The following is a 20,680-nucleotide window of genomic DNA, read 5'->3' as shown; positions in this document are numbered from 1 at the left end:
AGGGATAAAAAACAGCAAAGTAAGAAGAGAGGGGAGAGGTCAGGAATGCAAGCTGGCTGAGTAAAGCTGAGGAGGTGGCAATGGAGAAGGAAAGAGGAACTTAAACCAGGAGCTGAAGCCTGGGGCAAGATAAGGCTACCCAACTGGGACAGGTCCGGTGGAAATGTGCCCAGACAGAGGCACAGCTCAGACCCTTGAGGTTTGAAGATCAGGAAGGTGCGGGGGTGAAGGGAACTGTGCATGTGAGGAAGCCTGTGTGGACTTTCCTGTATCCAATACAGAGGCAACAGAACAAAGTTTGAGTCCTGTGGCACTAACACTCGAAGTTTAATTCTGGGTATATGCTTTTGTGCGCATGCACACTTCTTTAGATACATGTGAACGAAAGCTTATATTTAGTGTCACTGGACTCAAACTTTGTTCTATTATTGCTTCAGACCAATGCAGCTACCCACCTGAATCAATAAAAAGGCAACTAAGGAACAACATTGCATCTGGTGAGTCTCTGCTAACCACATAAGTCAATTATGATATCTTGATGCCCCCCCACGGAAGGGGCACACACACAAACACACACCTCCTATAAAAGTTTCTTTTTCTGTAACAAGTGAAATGCTTTTTAGAACAAGGCTTTACTCAGAATATTTTTGTAATACAATAGCTCCTATTTATATTGTAGAGTCAACATGTATAATGTTTTCAAGGCTATAGTAAACATGACTAATTCTGTCCTTGGTTAGTATATTATAATATACAAGAAGATGAATTCATGGTCATGTGTTATTAGTTCTATTGTGACTGTGACTTTCTGTCCAATAAATACATTTTCCTTTGTATTTGTGTCTTCTATTTTAAACTTTTTGTTTTTTTCTGCCTCTCAAATGGCACACATGTGGCAAAGATATCATAAGATAACAACAGCAGCAGCCATCTCTCTTGCATTATGTATGTTTATAATTTTGCTTGTAGAAAACTAAAGGATTCATACTTTTAAATTTCCAAAATATGCCAAGTAGTACAATTTCATATGCTAAATTACAAATTAAGTATTTTATGCTGTTAAAGCAGTTAAATTTAGGAATGCTAAAAAGTATTGCATATTTTTCCCAAACAGAACCAAACATTTTCCCCATAGATTCAAAATTTCCAGAAATTTTACATTTTAGGAAAGAATCCACATAATTGGACCTACTCAAATGGTTTCTGCACCCAAAATGGCACTGCAGTGTCATAGGACTTTGAAACATACAAACATATGAACCTGATTTACACTGAATCATATCCACTTGCCTCATCAAAGTCGGTATTTACTCAGACCAGTTGCAGCTCTCCAGGGTTTTAGCTAGAGGTCTTTCAAGTCACACACTAGCTAATCCTTTTAACTGCAGTTGCCAGAAATTGAACCTGGGACCTCAGCTCCAGATTATTTAACATCCTTTGCAGGGTTTTTTTTTAGCATGAATGCACAGGAACGCAGTTCCAGCTGGCTTGATACCAGGGGGGTATGGCCTAATATGCAAATGAGTTCCTGCTGGACTTTTTCTACAGAAAAAGTCCTGATCCTTTGCAATTTACCTGAGGAACTAACTAGCTTATTTTCTCCTCTCCTATCCCCTTGAATAAGTTCCAAGTTGCTTCTTTAACTTTTCACCTACCCCATATTCAGAGAAACTGTTTTCTATGACCATGAAGTTGTTTCTGTTTCTGTGTTGTCTGGCTTTGCTTTTTGGTTTAGTATTTTAGAATTGTTCTCAATCTCCTCACACTATTTTTTTATAGCTTTTAAAATTAAACATATATTTTATTTCTTTAAAATGGAATCTAGAGCATTTTACAAATGCCATGAGCTGGTTTAGGGACTCCACCCAAGAATCTGAATAGAAATCTAAAAGACATTATGCCAACTGAAAAAACAGACTTCACAAGCAGGGGATGATAATGTGATCATACCCTGCAGGGAACAGGAACATGCATAAGATTGTTTGCAGAAGTGCCCTGATGGCTGAACCTGAATGCAATCAGGTTCATTTCCACTGATCACCTTTTCCCCTAAAAGGAACATGCCTTAGTAAGGCAGGCTTTCCCCAGGCAAAGTTCTTTTCTTTCCAGATTATTCTTTTTCAAAGCATGCTTATGAGCCATTTGCAGAAAGTCACGCAGCCTGTGCATTAGCACAGACAGAGCAGTTCAGGTATTTTACTAAAATAACCGATAATTGGAAAGTTACATCCACAGTCAGAGAGAACAGTGATAAACTAAAAAACACACCTTGACACGTGAGGTGCATCATTTATGTAACAGGGAGGCCGTGCTTGCAGCTCAGAGCCACTTGGAGCATTTTTCGCTTGGAAGAACATTTTGGCTACCGAAGGTACTGAGCAAAGGAGAGTCTCCCTTGGGCAAGGAACAAGAAAATCACTTGCCAGGATAACTGTGATGAGCCCCTCCTTCCCTCCCCCCAAACTGGGAGCTGGCTAAAAAGGTAGAAGATTGCTCCTGAAGTCACGCTGCGCAAGAGCTCCTCAACTATTTCCAAAGTACTATGTGATTAGCTCCCGCCCTTCTTCTGAGCTGAGAAATGGAGAATACAGTCCCTGACTACAGGCACTCTGAGCTGCTCCAAAGCTCAGGGAGACAGGCTCTACCCCTCCCTCCACATCAGGGAAGGCTCTGATCATGGCAATCATAAATCCGTTGACCTCTGGCAGGGAACATTATTTCTTTCAAATATATATGTCCATGTATGTGTGTATACATTTATTTGATTTATAACATTTTTACAAAACACAACTCTTTACCTCAGAATCCAGGCTTCAGAGTTACAAAGACGCCTCAGTGGTTGCTAACAGTTAACGTTCACAGCTATGCCATATTTGCAGCCACACTACTTTCTTGATGCGTTTGGACAGAAGGAACCTCACGCTAACAAATGGCTTGTGTCTGTATACAAGGATGTCTGTGGCCCTGACAAAAAAACCCCGTGTCTGCTTTGCCAACTACAATACAGACAGGAACACAGATGGTGCATGGGCAAAATGAGCAGTACATACAGTCAGCCACATGGCCAAGCAATCCAAAAACAAAGATGCTCAAGATAATCTGTCAATGCTGGATGAAACAGAGCACCCTTTCTTCATGTTCTTTCATCTCCTGTTCTCCCAGCAGGGAACTGCAATAATATGAATCATGCTTAATGACTACAAACACTTTTTTTCTTACAGCTAGCAGCTCTCACCTGAAATTTTTAAATTTAATTTAACGCCTCTAGGTAACTGGCTTGGGACTCTGGGAGCCCTTGCACCCTGATCCTCAATCTATGAGTGAGACTGCACACACACTTCACCTACATACCCCAACCCAAGAGATTTTTACAGTCTGTAAGGAGTAAGAATTTCCTGTTCTGTGTTTGTGCATGAGTCACTGTTCTGGGCAAGTCTTCCAACTGGAGAGACTTGCTGAGAGAAGCAACTCATGTAGAGGCACAAAAGGCCTATGTCAGGAGCAGACACTAGTTCTGTTGCATCTCTGCAATGGTAATGACTGACCTGAGCACATCGGACACAAAGTTGGCACAGAGTCCTCACAACGGGACAAGAAAAGACCCAAGCAGCAAATCATGCAGACACAAAGCAATCAGCCTTGTCTGCGGTTAACTTATCTTGGGGTTTGTGGGAACCTTTTGATTATTTAATTCATTTCCTTCTCAGCGGCACAACAGCAGTTCTCTTACAGCACACAATGTGGGAATTATTAGCTCAGACACACACTCCTTCTAAAGATAAGACATCAAGTCACATGAATTAGCACCTACTGCTCAGTGAATGGAGGATCAAATTGTCCACCAAGGTTTGCTGCTTCGTGTTCAGCACTACAGCACCACAGGAGTTTGATGACCAGTATTCCAATTTCTCACAGTCCAGGATCATGGGGCTAGAAGAGACAGAATGTTTTTTTTTTAATGAAGAGTGCATTAAGATGGTCTTACTTGGTCACTATCTCTTCTCTTCCAACTATGCCCCGCTCCCATCTTTTAGCCATGCTCCTCTTCCAGACATAAGGGACACCCCCTCAAAGCACATACAGATTGTATTTTTCCCTCTATTGCATTCCTCTTGACCATGTTTTAAATCTTATCCATCCTCCAAGAAGCTCAAGGCAGTTTACATGGTTCTCCCTTCCTCCATTTTGCCCTCACAACAACCCTGTGATGTAGCCTTAAGAGTCCACCAAATAATCTCAAAGAGTACCAGGTTGGCTAACAGGCTTTGTTTTTCACCTTTAACCACCTTATTTTGGAAGTTACTAGAAATTCTGCAAATAGATTTTAAAAACTGCTTCCTGTGAATTACCACAGAGAAGTCCCCCTTCCAGGAGTGTGGATCCAGACAATAATCCTTAGAATATATCCTTTATATTCATACTACATTCTATACTAAACACCCATCAACTGCTTGACAAGTGGCAGACACTTCTAATTTGCCTGTCAGCAGAGGGTTACAGGAGGCTGAAGTAGTTTCTTCCAAGTATATAAGGTGTACTGCCTGTTAAAATCAGAGTATGCTTCCAATGAGGGAGTTTAAGAGAGACAGTCCTTGCAGAAGCTGCTATCATGAGAAAGCCACAAGCTTTTCCTTATGTCAATCACTGATCAAAATTATATTTGGGCAGAGACAATAAGAAACACCATTTCCCCCTAAAACTACTCTTCCAGTTGATTCAAAGCATCCAGGATTATTTCACTGTATCCTTAATATACATCAAGATGCTGCTCAGCAGAAAGTATATTTTAAATTTCCTGCTCAAGAACATCTTATTATTTGTGAATTAACCTTTCCTTCAAGCTCATGCATGCAGTTCTAAAATGTAACTGGAAAGCTGACATGTGCAATTTTTGTGATTCTGTAGGATGTGCAAGTCTGTAAAAATAACTATTAACTCTCATCTCATTCTCTACAGTCTACTGAATAAGCCAAGCAAGACTATTTGTGTCATCTGAGGCTTGTCTGTCACAATGAGGGAACCATGCATCTCTAAGGGTCAAAGGTGGACAGTCAACTGACGTGTGCCTGGTGTTCTGAGATAGGAATTTGATTCCTAGGTGCACAGGAGCCTGATTTGTATGGGAACTGCAGTGTGCAGCTTCTCCCGTATGCTGTTTTCAATAACTGAAACAGTCCTTGGAGCAATGTGCCCCATTGTGCCCCATTGGGAAAACTTTCATGGCTACAGAAGGTTTTGCCAACACCTCCCTTGGGCCATCTCTGGGCAGGAAAATGGCAGTGAAGGAGGGGTTTATGCCCCTCTCCTCATACACCACAGTCCCAATTCAGGCTGGGCCACCACATGCCTGGGAATAGTTCCCAGCCTGAAACTCCAGGAACATGCCTTATCCAAAGTCCTCATGGTGACCACATGGGAATCATATGCAAGTCAGACAGCCAGAGGGCACTAGATGCAAGAGAGAACCCCTGTTCTGCAAACTTGCTAAAACAAAAAAAACAAAGCTGCCAGGATTAATGCAAAAATTCAGAACAGTCTGCCAAAGGTAATTTAACTGAAGCAGCTGATGCAGCATTTGGTAATCCAGGACTTTCTAGTTAGTAGCTATTAGGGGGGTCTTCTGGTTCTTTCTTTGTTAATTTATCCCACAATAAAGAAACACCCCTTTTCAACTTGATCTAGAGCAAGGATGACCAAGAAGTATATTTCTGGAATCACCATTATTCTCTACACACTGGATTTTGCCATACCCCCTAGCCTCCTTCTAAGTCAGCATAATCAACCAGAAAAAGCTTCACAGTTGTGGAGCACATGCAGTGAGGCACAGTCATGGATACGGTATACAAAGCTTAGAGACAGAGATGTAAGGACACTGTGCATCCTCTCAACTTTACATTCACTCCAGTGCATACAATGGTTCCTGTTTGTAGTCACATCTTCACAAAGCCACAAAAAAACCCAGGCAAAATTTCTTTGGGGCACCAGCTCAGCATGCCTGATTTAGAGCATATTTACCATTTGCCAAACACTTCTGGTAGGATCAGTTCTTCCAGATATTTTCCCGTACTGCTCTGTCTGAAGGTGCTATTTGCCATATACTCCTAGATATAAAAGAACATAAGCTATTTAGGCTCTTTTCTTATTTCTACTACACTGAACAATCTCTATAGGCAAGTAACGCCCCATTCATTAACAGGGAACGAACAAAACCCTTTGCATCTGGAGAAGGGATAGAATAATGATAATTGCCAGATGTAGGATGCTGAAAAAATAACTTATACTGAAAATCATCTGTGGCGGAAGGTGCCTGCTCTGGCCTGCAGGCTCTATTCTGCTCTGCCTTCTTAGGTTTTTCTCAACACCTGGAGAGGCTTTTCTTTCATTCTCAGGGTAGCTCATCACCACCACCTGATCTTTGTATGAAATTGCTCACTGAGAGGGTCAGGACTCCCAGTTTCCTTTTCAAGTTCTGAGGCCGTGCCTCTGTGTTTCTTGCTGCCCAGCACCTGGTCACCACAGAGACAATTTACTGCCCAGCACACCCCTGGAGAAATAGCCACTAGCCAACTGCCTTCCTTCCTCTGGCGCACTTTTTAAAATAGCATGTCCTAGATCAGGAGTGGCCAACGATAGCTCTCCAGATGTTTTTTGCCTACAACTCCCATCAGCCCCAGCCATTGGCCATGCTGGCTGGGGCTGATAGGCAAAAAAAATCTGGAGAGCTACCATTGGCCACCCGTGTCCTAGATGGTGCAGGTCTACATGGTACACAGAGCTACTACCAACCTCAAAAGTTATAAAATATTTATTTAAAATAAAATGTTCACAAGCACGCTTTTAGCACAGCACCAGATTGAGCAAGAGAACCAAAAGAAATTGGAAAAATGCAAATCCTCTGTCCCTCTCCCTATAGTATACATGCCCTATCTGATGTTAAAATAGGACAGGCTCCTCCATTTCACAGAAGTTTGCTCCAGCCCTTGAAGCGTCCACATGGTCAGTGGCTGCCTTCCCTGTGGAGAAGTCTATATCCTCTCATGGATACAGCACCCAAGAAAAAGAGACCTCCTTCCTGTTTCAAGGAGTTTTTTTCATATCTGTTTCTCTGAGCCCCGTGGTGCAGAGTGGTAAAGCTGCAGTACTGCAGTCGGAGCCCTCCACTCACGACCTGAGTTCAATTCCAGCGGAAGCTGGTTCAAGTAGCTGGCTCCAGGTTGACTCAACCTTCCATCCTTCCGAGGTCAGTAAAATGAGTACCCAGCTTGCTGGGGGGAAAGTGAAGATGACTGGGGAAGGCAATGGCAAACCATCATGTAAAAAGTTGCCGTGAAAACGTCGTGAAAGCAACATCACCCCAGAGTCGAAAACGACTGGTGCCTGCACAGGGGACTACCTTTACCATTTTTATCCACTGATCAGGTCATGCCAGGTCAAAGAAGCATTTCCTGAAAACTGTAAACATTTCATTTCTGGTGTCCCTCTGGCATTTCATTCCTCCAAGAATCTCTGTTCCCTGATTGAAGGGGGGAACTTGGCCATCTCATTATCTTTAGCTAGACCTAAAAGCATTTCTTAAGAGGCAGCTGAGGGGAGCCTGGAAAGCCACTGACTGATTTCTTCCTTCCCAGCCTGGTCTCTGGAGGGGGGAGGGGGGGATGTTAAAGCACAAAGTGGAGGTTTCACTCCTGCCAGAGTTCTCAGAAAAAGATGCATTTCTTCACACCAACAAGTGTCAAGCTGCCCCCATCCTAATGGGATTTGATAGCTCTTCCAGTTTCAAACTATACATAAGCATCTGGGTAGCAACCAATGCCAAGCAAACTGGGTTTGCACCATGGAGATGTGCTGCTTAATCAAATGGCGGCTTTCAATTTTTTCACTAAAATATGCAGGACTATGTGTCACACTGGTTAGTCTTTTTTTTTTAAGCTCTATTGTTGTGGGTCAGCCAGAGCTCAGGGATAGAGAGGATTCATCAGGAAAAGAGAACTCCTTGGAAGACGAGGAGCCCCATGTAGCCAGCCTTGAGTTAATAGATGCTGAAAATGAGCTGGAAAATTAGATGCAGGCTTGTCAGGATTCACTGCCAACAGCTGGTGCAGAGCCACTGAACCCTCCAACCCTGATTCAGCAGGTAAACCTCAGCTGGCCATTCCCAGCCCACCAGTATCATCCATGCCCTTAGAGCCCCACTGATGAAGGCTGAGAACAGAGCTACAGACAAGATGGCAAAGTGCACATCTCCTGGCCCCACACCAGCTGCTTGCTGAAACTTCAGGACTGCTTCTGAGCAGCTGGCTGCAAGCATGACTCTTAAGCACGGGGCTATAAAACCAGCCAAGGGAGGCTGTTAGCATGGACACAACAGGTACAATAGATGCTAAGCCACCAACTCTGCCTTGTCTGACTTCTGGATATCTGATCTGGGACTGAACAATTCTTCCTTGAATCTCTGTTAGATTCAGTCTTGCCAGGTAACAGCTGGTTGTAGCTAACCAATTATTGTAAATGTGCTTGGATTAGGTATTTAGCTATATTTTATCCTCACTGTTCACTGCTCATATGTTCCTGCACATTCTTTTAATAAACTACTTTAATTATATTTTCTGATGCTCCTGGATTTTGGACCTGCAATCTGAATCCAGTACTTTATCCCACACTGGTACAGATACCAGAAAAAAAGTGTTTTCTGGAACTCACCTTGTAAGGGTCCTACCTTGCAGGGCTGACTTCTTGGTCTTCGACCCAGGAACGCTAGAGACTTAGTCTATTGGTCTCTGGCTGACAGGCTATTAAGGGGATTAGTGGTAAATTACCCTGCAGTTGTGAGGAGTCACACCTCAGCAATTTGTGGTTTTGCCTTGGACCAACCTATCACTCTTAAGGACACCACTTATTCCTATGATTTGGAAGCTCAACACCTCATGCTGATACACAATACCTGCAAAGAGAAGGGCTGAGCAAAATCCACCCTAACACAGCCTAGTCCTCGATAAGCAGCTTGGCAGATGGTCCAGAGCAACATCCAAAGACTACATGGCTGGGTGGGGTTCTGGGAAGACAAAGAGAATGTTCAAACTTTATGGGCTGCTGAAGCAGTTGGCTCTGTCTGAATTTCTACAGCTGACTTGTTTGATGAGCCATAGCTGCTAGCACTGAGGACACCAAAGACAGGACACAAAACAATACTAAGAAATTTTACTCCACACCTGAAGAGATGTGTTGGGAAATGGTCAGAATAACAGACTAGGATCTGGAAGACTCAGGTTCGAATCCCCATTCTGCCATGGAAACTTGCTGGGTGAATTTGAATTAGTCGCATACTCTCAGTCTAACCTACTTCACAGGGTTGTTGAGTCCCCAATCAAAACAAGTTGGGGTAGATAGATCAGATAGGCAAAGATGAAAGGGAGAAAAGATGCTCCCCAGGTAAAAGGAAACAAGATCTAGGCCTGAATACAGATAAAGCATTGCCCAAAACCCAAAATGTGTTCCTCTACTCTCTTTTTCTCTCAACTACCAAATACACTGTGGGTGAATGTGTCTACCTTCAGTCTTCCCACATTACACTGATAAGGATATTTAGATGTCTGCCATCCCACATTAAACTGATTATATTTTTCACAGGTAGGCAGGGGTCTGTTCAGCAACACAGAAGTCAAAGCCCTGAGGGCCAAACTGGCCACAAGTCTGACCTGTGGATGACAACACCATTTAAAAAAAAAATTGGCCATTTTAAAATGCCAAGAGGGCCCACAGCATTTTAAAATGGCCAAGTCTTTCTCTAAAATGTTGTCAGCAGCCACAAGTTGGCCCATGGTTGCTGTAGCAGCTCATTTGGCCCTCAGTCTGAATATGGTGGCTCAGTATAAGAACCCAACAACTACCCAGCAGCAAGTTCTCTCCCTCCCCCCACTAAACGAAGTCAACTTATCTGAGAGCTCTACATCAGTCAGGACCAGCCACATGATACACATTTCATGATACAAGTTCAGAACTTGATTCTGAGACATGCGGGAGCCTGCTGGCATTTTCTGTATGTAGACGGTGAAGTGGGAGATGAAAATTAACTTAAGGGGTTGACTCCACAACTCCCCCCCCCCCCAGTGTACTGAACATAAACCGCTTGTGTTTGTCAGGTGTCATGTACCTACAGGGTCTGCGAGATTCTAATAGTTGCCTCCCTCATTACCTTCCTCCCCACAAAAAACCTTGGACGTAACTATGATTACTCACCAAAGAGCTGGTTCATACAACAACAGAGACTGACCATACAACCAAGCTTGTTGGAAGAGAAAATATTTTCTACTTTAACTAGGGTCTCTTAAACTCCAGATGGTAGCTGGAGATCTCACACCATTAGAACTGATGACCAGGTGACAGAGATCATTCCACCAGGAGAAAATGGCTGCTTTGGAAGATGGATTCTACAGTGCTATACCCCATTAAAGTCCCTCCCATCCCCAAACCTTGCCATCCTCAGACTCCACCCCCAAAATCTCTAGTTACTTCCAGAGTTGGTAACCCTAACTTTAACTTGTAATTCCCTCCTTGTCTCATAATCAACTGACGTATGGTTTCCCAGATTCTTCTAACCATAAGCATAGTTCTTACCACTTGCCCCTTGCAAATCAAATCAGGGGCCACATCATAGGAGAGTCCAATAGGCACAATTAGGACATCTGGGACAGTTCCTGTCTGTAAAGCATTGAACACCAGGGCTAGCCATTCCCTACCAGAGGCAGAGCGTTTCGGTACACCAGAGAAGGGCTCTTCCAAGAAGATCAGCAATCGTTGCCTGCTCTGAAGCAGTTCCTCAAGATACTGTGGGGGGTAAAAGGAAAATCTCATGAAATCATAGAAAAAGAAAAGCATAGAGAAAGAAAGGCAGGATCACTGTTTTCTACAGATAAATAAGCACTGAGTGAGGAGGGTGAGAAAATTTATTTCTCTATTGTCAGGGTCAAACCAAGAGCAAAACACGACCAAGCATTGTGGCATATTAAAGATTAACAGGTTTATTATGACATCCATGTTTATGGACTACAGCCCTTTTCATGAGATGCATATTGTTCTCACCTGGGTTTTATATACTTTTCATATACATGTAACATACAAGCTCTGACCCAGATGGCCCAGGCTAGCTAAGATACCACTCTCAGACATTTAGAAAAGAAATACATGATGTGTTATTGGCCTCAGTATATAGCTCACTGAAAATCTCAGATATCCACAACAACCACACAGATGCTTGCAAAGATATGTGGCCAGTGCCTGCTGAAATATCAGAAGACACCAAAACAGTGGTTATCAGAGGAGTTTTAATGCCTTCCATAGCTTTCTGCCCTCTCCCCAAACAAAAATTATGCTTGATATTTTTAAAATGTCAAACAAAGCAGAATATTACACAGATACTTAGTTTGCATTATTTATACAAAATCCACAGTATCTGGCTTATCTTGGCAAAGAATTTGGGACTGCGTGGGCACAAGATTGTAAATTTTTTGGCATGAAGTACCCACACACACAATGATGCCCTCAGCCCATCCAGATGTTCAGGAGAGGCTACTGCGATTGTCGCAAAATAAGGCAAACAAAGAATTACACCATCAGGGCAGTGTCGCCACTATCTTATTCTGTTTCCTGACTTCCCATGGGCATCTGGTGGCTGGGGATGAGCCTTCCCACTTAACACTCAAGTGAAAAGAAAAACATCCATAAAAATTGAAGCAGTTGGTGCACGCAACCCAGGGGTGCCAACCAATTCGTAGGCATCAGGCCCCATCAGTCTGCCACATAGAACCGCCAACAGGATTTCATCGGCAGGCCTTCCAAGCTGATCAAATGAGGCAGGAGCCTGGCTGAACCAAGGGGCTGCTTCCATGAGCGTGGGTGGCTGTGTTTGCGCTTTTCCCAAGGTGTCTGGAAGGGGGGAAGGAAATGATACTCACAATTTGCAAACACAATTGTCATTTTCTGGCTGAGACAGCAAGTCATGAAAGTTTTCAATCTGCTCTCAGTTCCAGAGAAAAACATAAATTGATTTGCATTTTGCTGAAGAGACCACGCAGACTAAATTGAGGCTGGTCTCTTGAACGACTGTGGTCATTCCGTTGGCCTCTCCCTGCCTGCATCTCCTCCCAAAGCAAACAGGAACAAATCATAATAGATTATGCACCCTCTGTACACACACACACGGGACTTGGCAAGATTCAGCTTCACCAAGTCTCATTTCCTTTCTAATGAAACATAATAGGTAGAAATGATAGCACATGCAGTTATGCCAAGATTGCAAAAAAGACCAATTTTTGAACATAATGTAGGTTTTCCTCAGGCATGGGGGAAGACAGACAAAACATTTACAATCAATAAGACTTGCTTTTAAAAATTAAGATAGAAACAATTTAAGAAAACAAAATTACAATGCATGGTTCTAACAATTTCAAGATGTTACTATGGAACTCTACTTGATGACATGAATCCAGTCTTTATATTTGACCCTCAGGAAAGCTACATTCATCAACATTACTCACCGTAAGCAGTATAAATTCTATAAACAATTAAATTACATTTGACCTACTATCTCTTATCAAATATTCAACAGTTACCAATCTCTTGAAGGATCCACTCAACTCATATTCTCAAGAAATCTTTGTGAATCCACCCAAGATGCAACTTAGCATACATTATAGCCATTCATCATCAACACCAAAATGGGGTTTCAGAATCCTGACTGTTCATAGGCAATAGCCATCAGGGCTTCCATTTCTTCCAATGGTAAAACACTCAACTTACTGAAGCTAGAACAGCTCTGGACAACACTCCCATCTTGCTGTCTGATACCTGCTCCACTGCTGGTGGCAGAAACACTCCTCCTAAGCGAGTCAGGAAAGTCCTAAACAGGTATAAGTAGAGAAGGCTCTTAGTTATGAATCAAAATCAGCTATGTGCATTTGGAACTTGAAGAGCAAGATTTATCCTATGGAAAGTGAAGTTTTTAGCCTGGCTTGCCTTGAGATAAATTTGAAAACACAAGAGTAGTAGCTGGTAGAAACTCTGATTGGCTGGAAGGAAGCCAAGAATATCTTCAAGTGACCAAGAAGCGATAGTTCAGTGTTCCAAGTGGTTAGCTATAGAATGAGTTATGTAGGTAACAACAAATCTAACAACAGAAGAGTGTGCACATTTTAGCCAGTTTGCAGACTCTTTTGCAAAGGCAGAATTTAATGTATCTTTAGGGGGTTTTTTTTACTTATGCATTTACATTTAGAGTATTTTGAGATCAGAGGGGAGTCAAGTCCACCCCCACATCAGGCCAACTAAAAACCTGGATTCTACAAGTTTTTTGTGTGCAGAACATACTAAGCAAATTTAGCACATTTATTAAAATATTGTTATTTCACTTAATAGCTTTTATGAAATTTGATTTATTAGACACAAATGCCATTCAGTATCAGCAGAACTGGTAAAAGCTTTTTCAAGACAGTGCCACCCACGCTAATTGCAAGAAAGGGATGGAAGAACTTTCCATGAGAAATTAAACTGTTGGCAAATCTATGGACTCATAACAAGGGCAGGGAGTAAAAAAAAATGTCAAATGTGCAGAAGTCCCCGTGCTCAATCACTGCAAGCCCATCAAACACCAGCACCGGTGTCCAACCCTTTGAGAAGCACTGTTTTTCTCTACACAAGTAATAGTGCTGCACATACTGACATTCGCCAAGTGGTCCTCTGTGCAGTCACTCATGGGACTGCTGCAGAAAAGTCAAGACTCAAAATAAGAGATGCTCCCCTACCTCAGGTTTTTCCCTACCTAGGAGGGAGAAACCCACCTTGGTCCCTCAGATTTCCTGAGTTGCTGCAAACTTTCCTCAGCTGTAGTGCTAGGAGATCCCTGGGTGGAGTAAGGGGAAGGGAATTTCAGTGGAGTAAGGGGATCTTTCCTAGCCTTTCCATTTATTACAGATTCAAGTAGTAGGTGGTTAGAAAGATTTCTGCCTGAGACCCTGGAAAGCTCTGCCAATAGGCAATTCTGACCAGCTTTGAGAAGGTGTGATTTAAAAACTGGACCTGGAAATTATCCCAATCCACAGCTAGAGCAATGTAGTGAATTGCAGGTTGAGTAATGCCCACAAATGAATGAATGATGCCTCAATCACATTTGCAATCATTCAGATCCATTCACAGAATCAATCCATTCTGTGGAAGGGACTTCCAGGGTTATCTATTCAAACCCCTGCACAAGGCAGGGAGTTCACAAATACTTCCCACACACACATAGATTCTCAGTGACCTCTGCTCAATGCCCAGAAAATGGCAAAAACCTCCAGGATCCATTGCCAAACTGGCCTGGAGAAAAATTGCTGACTGACCCCACAACCCCTTTCTTACACACCCCAGCATTTCCCTGGGTGTGTAAGAAAGGGCCACAAGAACTAAGTACAGATGCAACCCCTCCTGCTCCCTCCTTCTCATGATCTGCCTTATTCACAGAATTGCATTGCTGTCAGATGGCCATCTAGCCTCTGTTTAAAAACCTCCAAGGAAGGATAGCCAACAGCCTCACAAAGAAGCCTGTTCCACTGAGGAACAGCTCTGTCAGGAAGTTCTTCCTAATGCTGAGCCAGAAACTATTTTGATTTAATTGCAACTCTGACCTTCTGGGGCAACAGAAAACAATTCTGTACCATCCTCTACATGACAGCCCTTCCAAATACTTGAAGGTGGTGATCACATCACCTCTCAATTGTCTCCAGGCTAAACATACCCAGATCCTTCAACCTTTCCTCATAGGACTTGGTCTCCAGACCCCTCACCATCTTCGTTGCCCTCCTCTGGACACGTCCCAGCTTGTCTATATCTTTCTTAAATTGTGGAGCCCAAAACTGAACACAATACTCTAGGTGAGGTCTAACCAGAGCAGGATAAAGCGATACTATCACTTCATATGATCTGGACAGGATATTATACTTGTTGATGCAGCCCAAAATTGAATTTGCCTTTTTAGCTACCACATCACATTGCTGATTCATGTTCAGTGTACGGTCATATCTAAGGCTGCGAGATGAATTGCTCATAGTACCTCCTGTAACCACACAGGGCAATGTTACTTATTGGCACTAATCTAGACACTTCCCTAACTTCCATGAGATGTGGAGAGGGTACTAAACATTTCTGTCTCATATTCTGGAGGTGAGGTGAGTCCATTAAAGTAACTGGTATTTTCTCTAGCATTAGCTGGCGAACTGTGCCCTGATTGAGCCAGGGACAATGAAACAACAGGAACATCTACAACAATGGCAACAAAGACTTGGCCAAACCCAGCTCATTACAGGTGAGAGACTATTGCAGGGCCTACTCTAGGTAAGGATGAAGAAGAAGAAGAAAAACTGCAGATTTATATCCCGCCCATCTCCCTGAATCAGAGACTCAGAGCAGCTTACAATCTCCTATGTCTTCTCCCCCCACAACAGACACTCTGTGAGGTGGGTGGGGCTGAGAGGGCTCTCACAGCAGCTGCCCTTTCAAGGACAACCTCTGCGAGAGCTATGGCTAACCCAAGATCATTCCAGCAGGTGGAAGTGGAGGAGTGAGGAATCAAACCCAGTTCTCCCAGATAAGAGTCCACACACTTAACCACTACACCAAACAGGATGACCTGTTTGAGTTATGGATTTTGCCTTTGCTTTTCTCATGGAACTAGCCTCTGTTTCAGTTTGGTCTTGGGATCTTTTTTCTGTTGCTGGTTCTGACTGGCTGGCATGGTGCCTTTGGTATACTGCTATGAATTCTTCAAACTGAGAGGGGCTTGAACCACCAGAAATCAGGATGGTCTTGAATGTTCCCCTGAGGCAGGTGTCTCCATCGGTCTCACTAGCTGCTGAAGTCTCTTCCCAAAGGGCAGCTTTTAAAGCAGGAACCTCCATTATTTCTTGCTGTAGGTGTCAATTGTTTGTACAGAAGGTATTTGGTGACATCATGGCCCTCCATAAGGCAAATGTGGGAAAGGAAATGGTCATCCATTCAAGCTGTTTTTCCTCTATATCCTGGACATTTTTTAAAAATGGTGTTTTTCAGCCATAGTGATAATAGAAGACAACAGAATTTGGAATTTCTGTGGTCCTCCCCTTCCATTTTTTCTGTCATTGTTCGTTCATTAATTCATTCATTCTCATTCTTTGCAGGATACAGACTCTGAAGCTTACTATTCTGATGGTGGCCAAAAGAGGACTGAGGGAAAGACACATGCCCCATGGGCAGGGAAATACTCACTGAGGGAGAAAATTACTTGTGCTATTAAGGGCTCTGAAGCCTTGTGCACTGCAGTTCCCACACAAGACTGAAAAGACCATAATAGCAAACCTACCATTCTAGCAGCAAACCCAACAGCCACCCTGCAGGGTAGGTCCATATCAATCCCATACTGCAGAGGACAGGAGTGGCTAAACACAGGATTAGGATATAACTCACTGGAGCTTCTGAATGATTTCAAGCAGACTATCAGTGAAGAAGTGGGGGTGGGGGAGAAGTGTTGGTTTTAATACCTGCTGTTACAAATCCACTATAAGCCGTACCTGTGCTTTGAGGCATAGGCTTTATATTCCCAAGTCACTCTGGGCATGCTGAGGCCCTGAGAAACCAGAAGAAGTGGAAGCAACAGACCATCCAGCTCAGATCTGTGACTTGATAGAAAAACCACAGGGACATCAGCCTGGAGGAAGGAAAAGATTCAAGTCTTGTAAGGAAAGCACACTGACATTATAAACACACACACACGCACACTCCTTGTAGAGTTCAACCAAACTATGACAAAATTAACATTTCCTACTTCTCTTTCCAAGAAGCAAGAAAGCTCTATTATGAGAGAAAAATACATAGCATTTACAGTACTGCAGACTATTCAAAAGGCTTCCTCCATACACATTCTTGCAGTTAACCTTAAAAAATCCTGCAAAACCACTGGTGAAAGGGCTAAGTGTACACACAGAGCCATGCCTGCACTCAGCCTCCTGTTTCACTGTCAGCACAGCATTATGTATACCTGAATGCAACACGAAGATTGCTCTTTTGCCTCTGCACTATTGTCAGATCTACCCAAGACCTCCCAGAGAGATAGAGCAAAAATGAAAAAGTTGATTGTCTTCCCTTTCCAGAGGTTTGGAGGTGGGGAACCTAGAAAACTGAAGACAGAACTGTACACTGTAATTTCAACTGAAAGTGGGAGGAGAAGGACTTCTTAACTGTTTTCCTTAAACATCTTGAGCTAAAAATCCTCCCTCTCTCTCACACACACACACACACATCCTGATGAGCTTTTATCTTTGTGATGGAAAAGATAAGGACAACTGTATCTTTTCCCTTGCATGTGCCACCACAGCATCAGAGAAACATTTTTAATAGGAAAACCAGGTATGAGGGAGAAGCAGCCGCTCACTCCATGAGCCATCTCCCTGTTCAGGCACTCCATCAGCAGCTTCCTGATTTCAAGTACACATGCTGGTGCTGGAATCAAGGGACAGACTGGGGATCCTACTGGCAAACCACTCAGCCTGGTGCCCAATAAGCTTCCCATCTCAGCAGCACAAGTGATCTTGGAAATGGTATGGAAGGCTCCCAGGTTCATAGAGCTAGGGGACTTTAACAGTCACACTGAACTCATTTGTCTGCAGTGACTCACGGTCTGTCCCAAACTGTACCTCGGCCACCTGGATTTAGTTTTCTGTTCTTCAGAGGATGGTAGTCTGAGAACAGAAAAATTATCAACAGTCCCTTTGAACTGATCAGACCATTTTCTGGTAAGGTCTAAATCTGCAGCTTTCAGTACCGTCTACAAGAGTGGCAATCAATGTGGTAGATTGTCAAGCCCATTTCAAATCTGGATTTGGCACTAAAAAGGCTCTGATTGTTCCAGATGATTATCTGAGCCTGAAGATGTAGTCTCCAGTACCTTCTGGAGTGCCTAGATAGGATGGAATTAGGAGACACCATGCTGCAGAGGTGGAAATCCTTTTTAGAGAGTAGAATGCAGTAGGGGCAGTGGAAGATTACTACTCTTCTCCATGGCCTTTAGGATTGTAATGTACTGGACAAAACAAGGATCCTATAAATTTGCTAGTTAATGTGCAAGTTAGGGAAGTTTGTTAGGAAATCGTCTGTTCAGTGTAATCAATATAAGAACATAAGAGAAACCAATGGCCCATCCAGTCCAACACTCTGTGTCACACAGTGGCCAAAAAAAAGGAGGTTCACAAGTGGGGCTAGAAGCCCTTCCACTTTGCCCCCCCCCAAACACCAAGAATACAGAGCATCACTGCCCCAGACCCAATAATATGCTGTGTACTTATTCATCTTCCACATCAGCAGAACCACCGTAAGAAACAACCTCTGTCTTGTCAGGATTAATTTTTACTTTGTTCATCCTTATTTATCTCATCATTCCAGATACTGGTGAAACAATAATATGCAGATGGTACTTATTTATTATTATTTACTACCTTAAATTTCTATCCCGCCCTCTCTGCAAGTGGACTCAGGCAGCTAACAGTTAGTTCAGACATTTATATTTACAATTTAAAACCAATAAAATGCAATTGCATTTAAAACATTCTATGGTGCTGTACACGTCAATATCGGCAAGCTCTAGCCCTCTTTTTATTTGATCCTAAGGAGGCTATGGATTTGTTTCACCAGTATCTGGAATGATGAGATAAATAAGGATGAACAAAGTAAAACTTAATCCTGACAAGATAGATGTGGTTTCTTATGGTGGTTCTGCTGATGTGGAAGATGAAGTTCAACCTGCAATGGATTTCATGCCCCCGGAGGTCCCAGGTATGCTACGTGAATAAATTACTGGATCCAGCATTACCCTAGGAGGCTCAGGGAACAGCTGTGGTCACAGATACCTTTTCCCAGCTTTAACTAGTACAGTTGTGGCTCTTCCTAGAGAAATATGACCTGTCACCTGGCCATGGTCACATAAGCACCAGTGACTTTCTGTTCTCAGACTATCATCCTCTGAACCAGAACAGTGTTCTACCTGAAGCTGCCTTTGAAAACGTCTCAGAAATTCCAATTAGTTCAGAATGTGGCTGTTTATCTATTGACTGGGATTAGTTCTGGTTTTGACAAAGCCCTTACATGGTTTGGAATTAGGATATCTCAAAGACCCACCCTCCTCTTCCAGTATGAACCTATTGACACACTTAGGTCAGCTGGAAAGGCTCTAGTCTGTGTCCTGTCAACTTTAGTTGGCACATGTGGCAAGGACTTCTTTGTGGTGGCACCATGAGTCTGGAACTCCCTCCCCTGGGTGTTTTAGGAGTAATGCCAGAACTGGCAATTTGTGGATAAGGGGAACAAACGGGTACACCTTTTGTTTATAGTGTACATGGTAAATTTTACAAATCCTATTTGCAAGACTGTAGAGTCCCTGGTAGACCTACGTATTTATTTATTTTAAAAATATATATCACAACTTTCAGTGATGCTAGCAAGGCACATTATAACAGTTTATAAGAGAAAAGTTTTAAAATTCCCTCCAGAGACTGCAAGCAAATAAAAGTTATACAATTTTAAAAAAACAGTTGCAGGTAAAAATAATATTAAACAAACAGTGGTTTATGCATATACCCCATCACTCAATAAGGGTAGTTTCAAGTGGTTTTCACATGGGAATGAGCCAAATATCACAGACAGAATTTGCCTACCTATGTATTGTTATCCTGCCCATCCTCTAAGGATCTCCTCTCTCCCATTTTATCCCCAACACAGCCCCATAAGATGGGCCAGCCACTCTTTCTCAGCTTAACCTAAGACTGCCCTGTGAGCTTCATGGCAGAGTGGGGATTTGAACCCAGGTCTCTGAGGTTCTGATCCAATGCTCTATTACACCACATTCTCACTTATCTCTTCCAACATAATTATCCTGAACAAAGCCACTGGCACATTAAGCTGTAAATCAAAAGGTTAGTTTCTCATCACTTGAGTACTTAAGTGATGATCTCACATCAATAAATACAAACTGCAGTTCTTCAGAGTAAGCTGGAATAAATACAAGCATTCTCACGCATCCTACTGAGCCCACTTGTTTTTCTGCTGGATTTTTCTGTTTTTTCTACAGCATTCATCAGAACTGCAGGAATGAGAAACCACCTCTCTAGTAATGCTACTCAGACCCTGGAAGACTGCACCCTCAGGGCTGTCAAATATGCAGCCCGTGGGCCACATTCATCCTGCATAGGGCTCAAATCTGGCCCCCAAGCAACTTCCTTCTCCTGTTTTCTTTTCCAGGATTGCTGCTACAGTCGCATTCTAGTTTGCTTTCTCCCAGCTCCCTCCATGGCTCTTTGCTTCTGTTTTCTGCCTCTTGCCTCTCTCCCTCCTCCTTCAAACATATACACGCACACAGAGCTGAGCTCCATGGCTGCTTCCTGCTGGAGATATAAAGATGAGCCTTTGTCTCTCTCTGGCATGCACACCCCCCCCTGCTTCCTTACAGCTTCAAGACCAACATTTTATTCTAAGTATAAGCTTTTGTGTGCAAACACACTTCTTCAGAGAGAGGGGAGGGTGGGTGGATTCTTCTGACAAGCACAATGTACATTGAGAAAATTTTGGTTTATTCCAAAAAGTTTTTTTTTAAAGACTGGGTTTCTCTATTTGTATCTGGATTTTTATT

The 20,680-nt window shown here is 42.9% G+C and overlaps 1 protein-coding gene across 1 annotated transcript in view; it reads right to left on the bottom strand.

Moving 5' to 3' along the window:
* Nucleotides 1-20,680, bottom strand: part of GPAT2 (glycerol-3-phosphate acyltransferase 2, mitochondrial) — a 132,343-nt gene that overhangs the window by 33,985 nt on the left and 77,678 nt on the right. The window contains exons 8-13 of the mRNA XM_060251857.1: nt 16,575-16,711; nt 12,796-12,895; nt 10,615-10,824; nt 8,942-9,052; nt 6,016-6,101; nt 3,812-3,930 (exon numbers count right to left, since the gene is read on the bottom strand). Coding sequence (XP_060107840.1) covers nt 3,812-3,930; nt 6,016-6,101; nt 8,942-9,052; nt 10,615-10,824; nt 12,796-12,895; nt 16,575-16,711 — 763 coding nt within the window. The remainder of the gene's footprint in view (nt 1-3,811; nt 3,931-6,015; nt 6,102-8,941; nt 9,053-10,614; nt 10,825-12,795; nt 12,896-16,574; nt 16,712-20,680) is intronic.

This window comes from Heteronotia binoei, chromosome 12 (genome assembly GCF_032191835.1).
Source record: "Heteronotia binoei isolate CCM8104 ecotype False Entrance Well chromosome 12, APGP_CSIRO_Hbin_v1, whole genome shotgun sequence".
NCBI classification, from domain to species: Eukaryota; Metazoa; Chordata; class Lepidosauria; order Squamata; family Gekkonidae; genus Heteronotia; species Heteronotia binoei.
The sequence above is the reverse complement of the archived record's forward strand: the minus strand, read 5'-3'. Positions and strand labels throughout refer to the sequence as shown.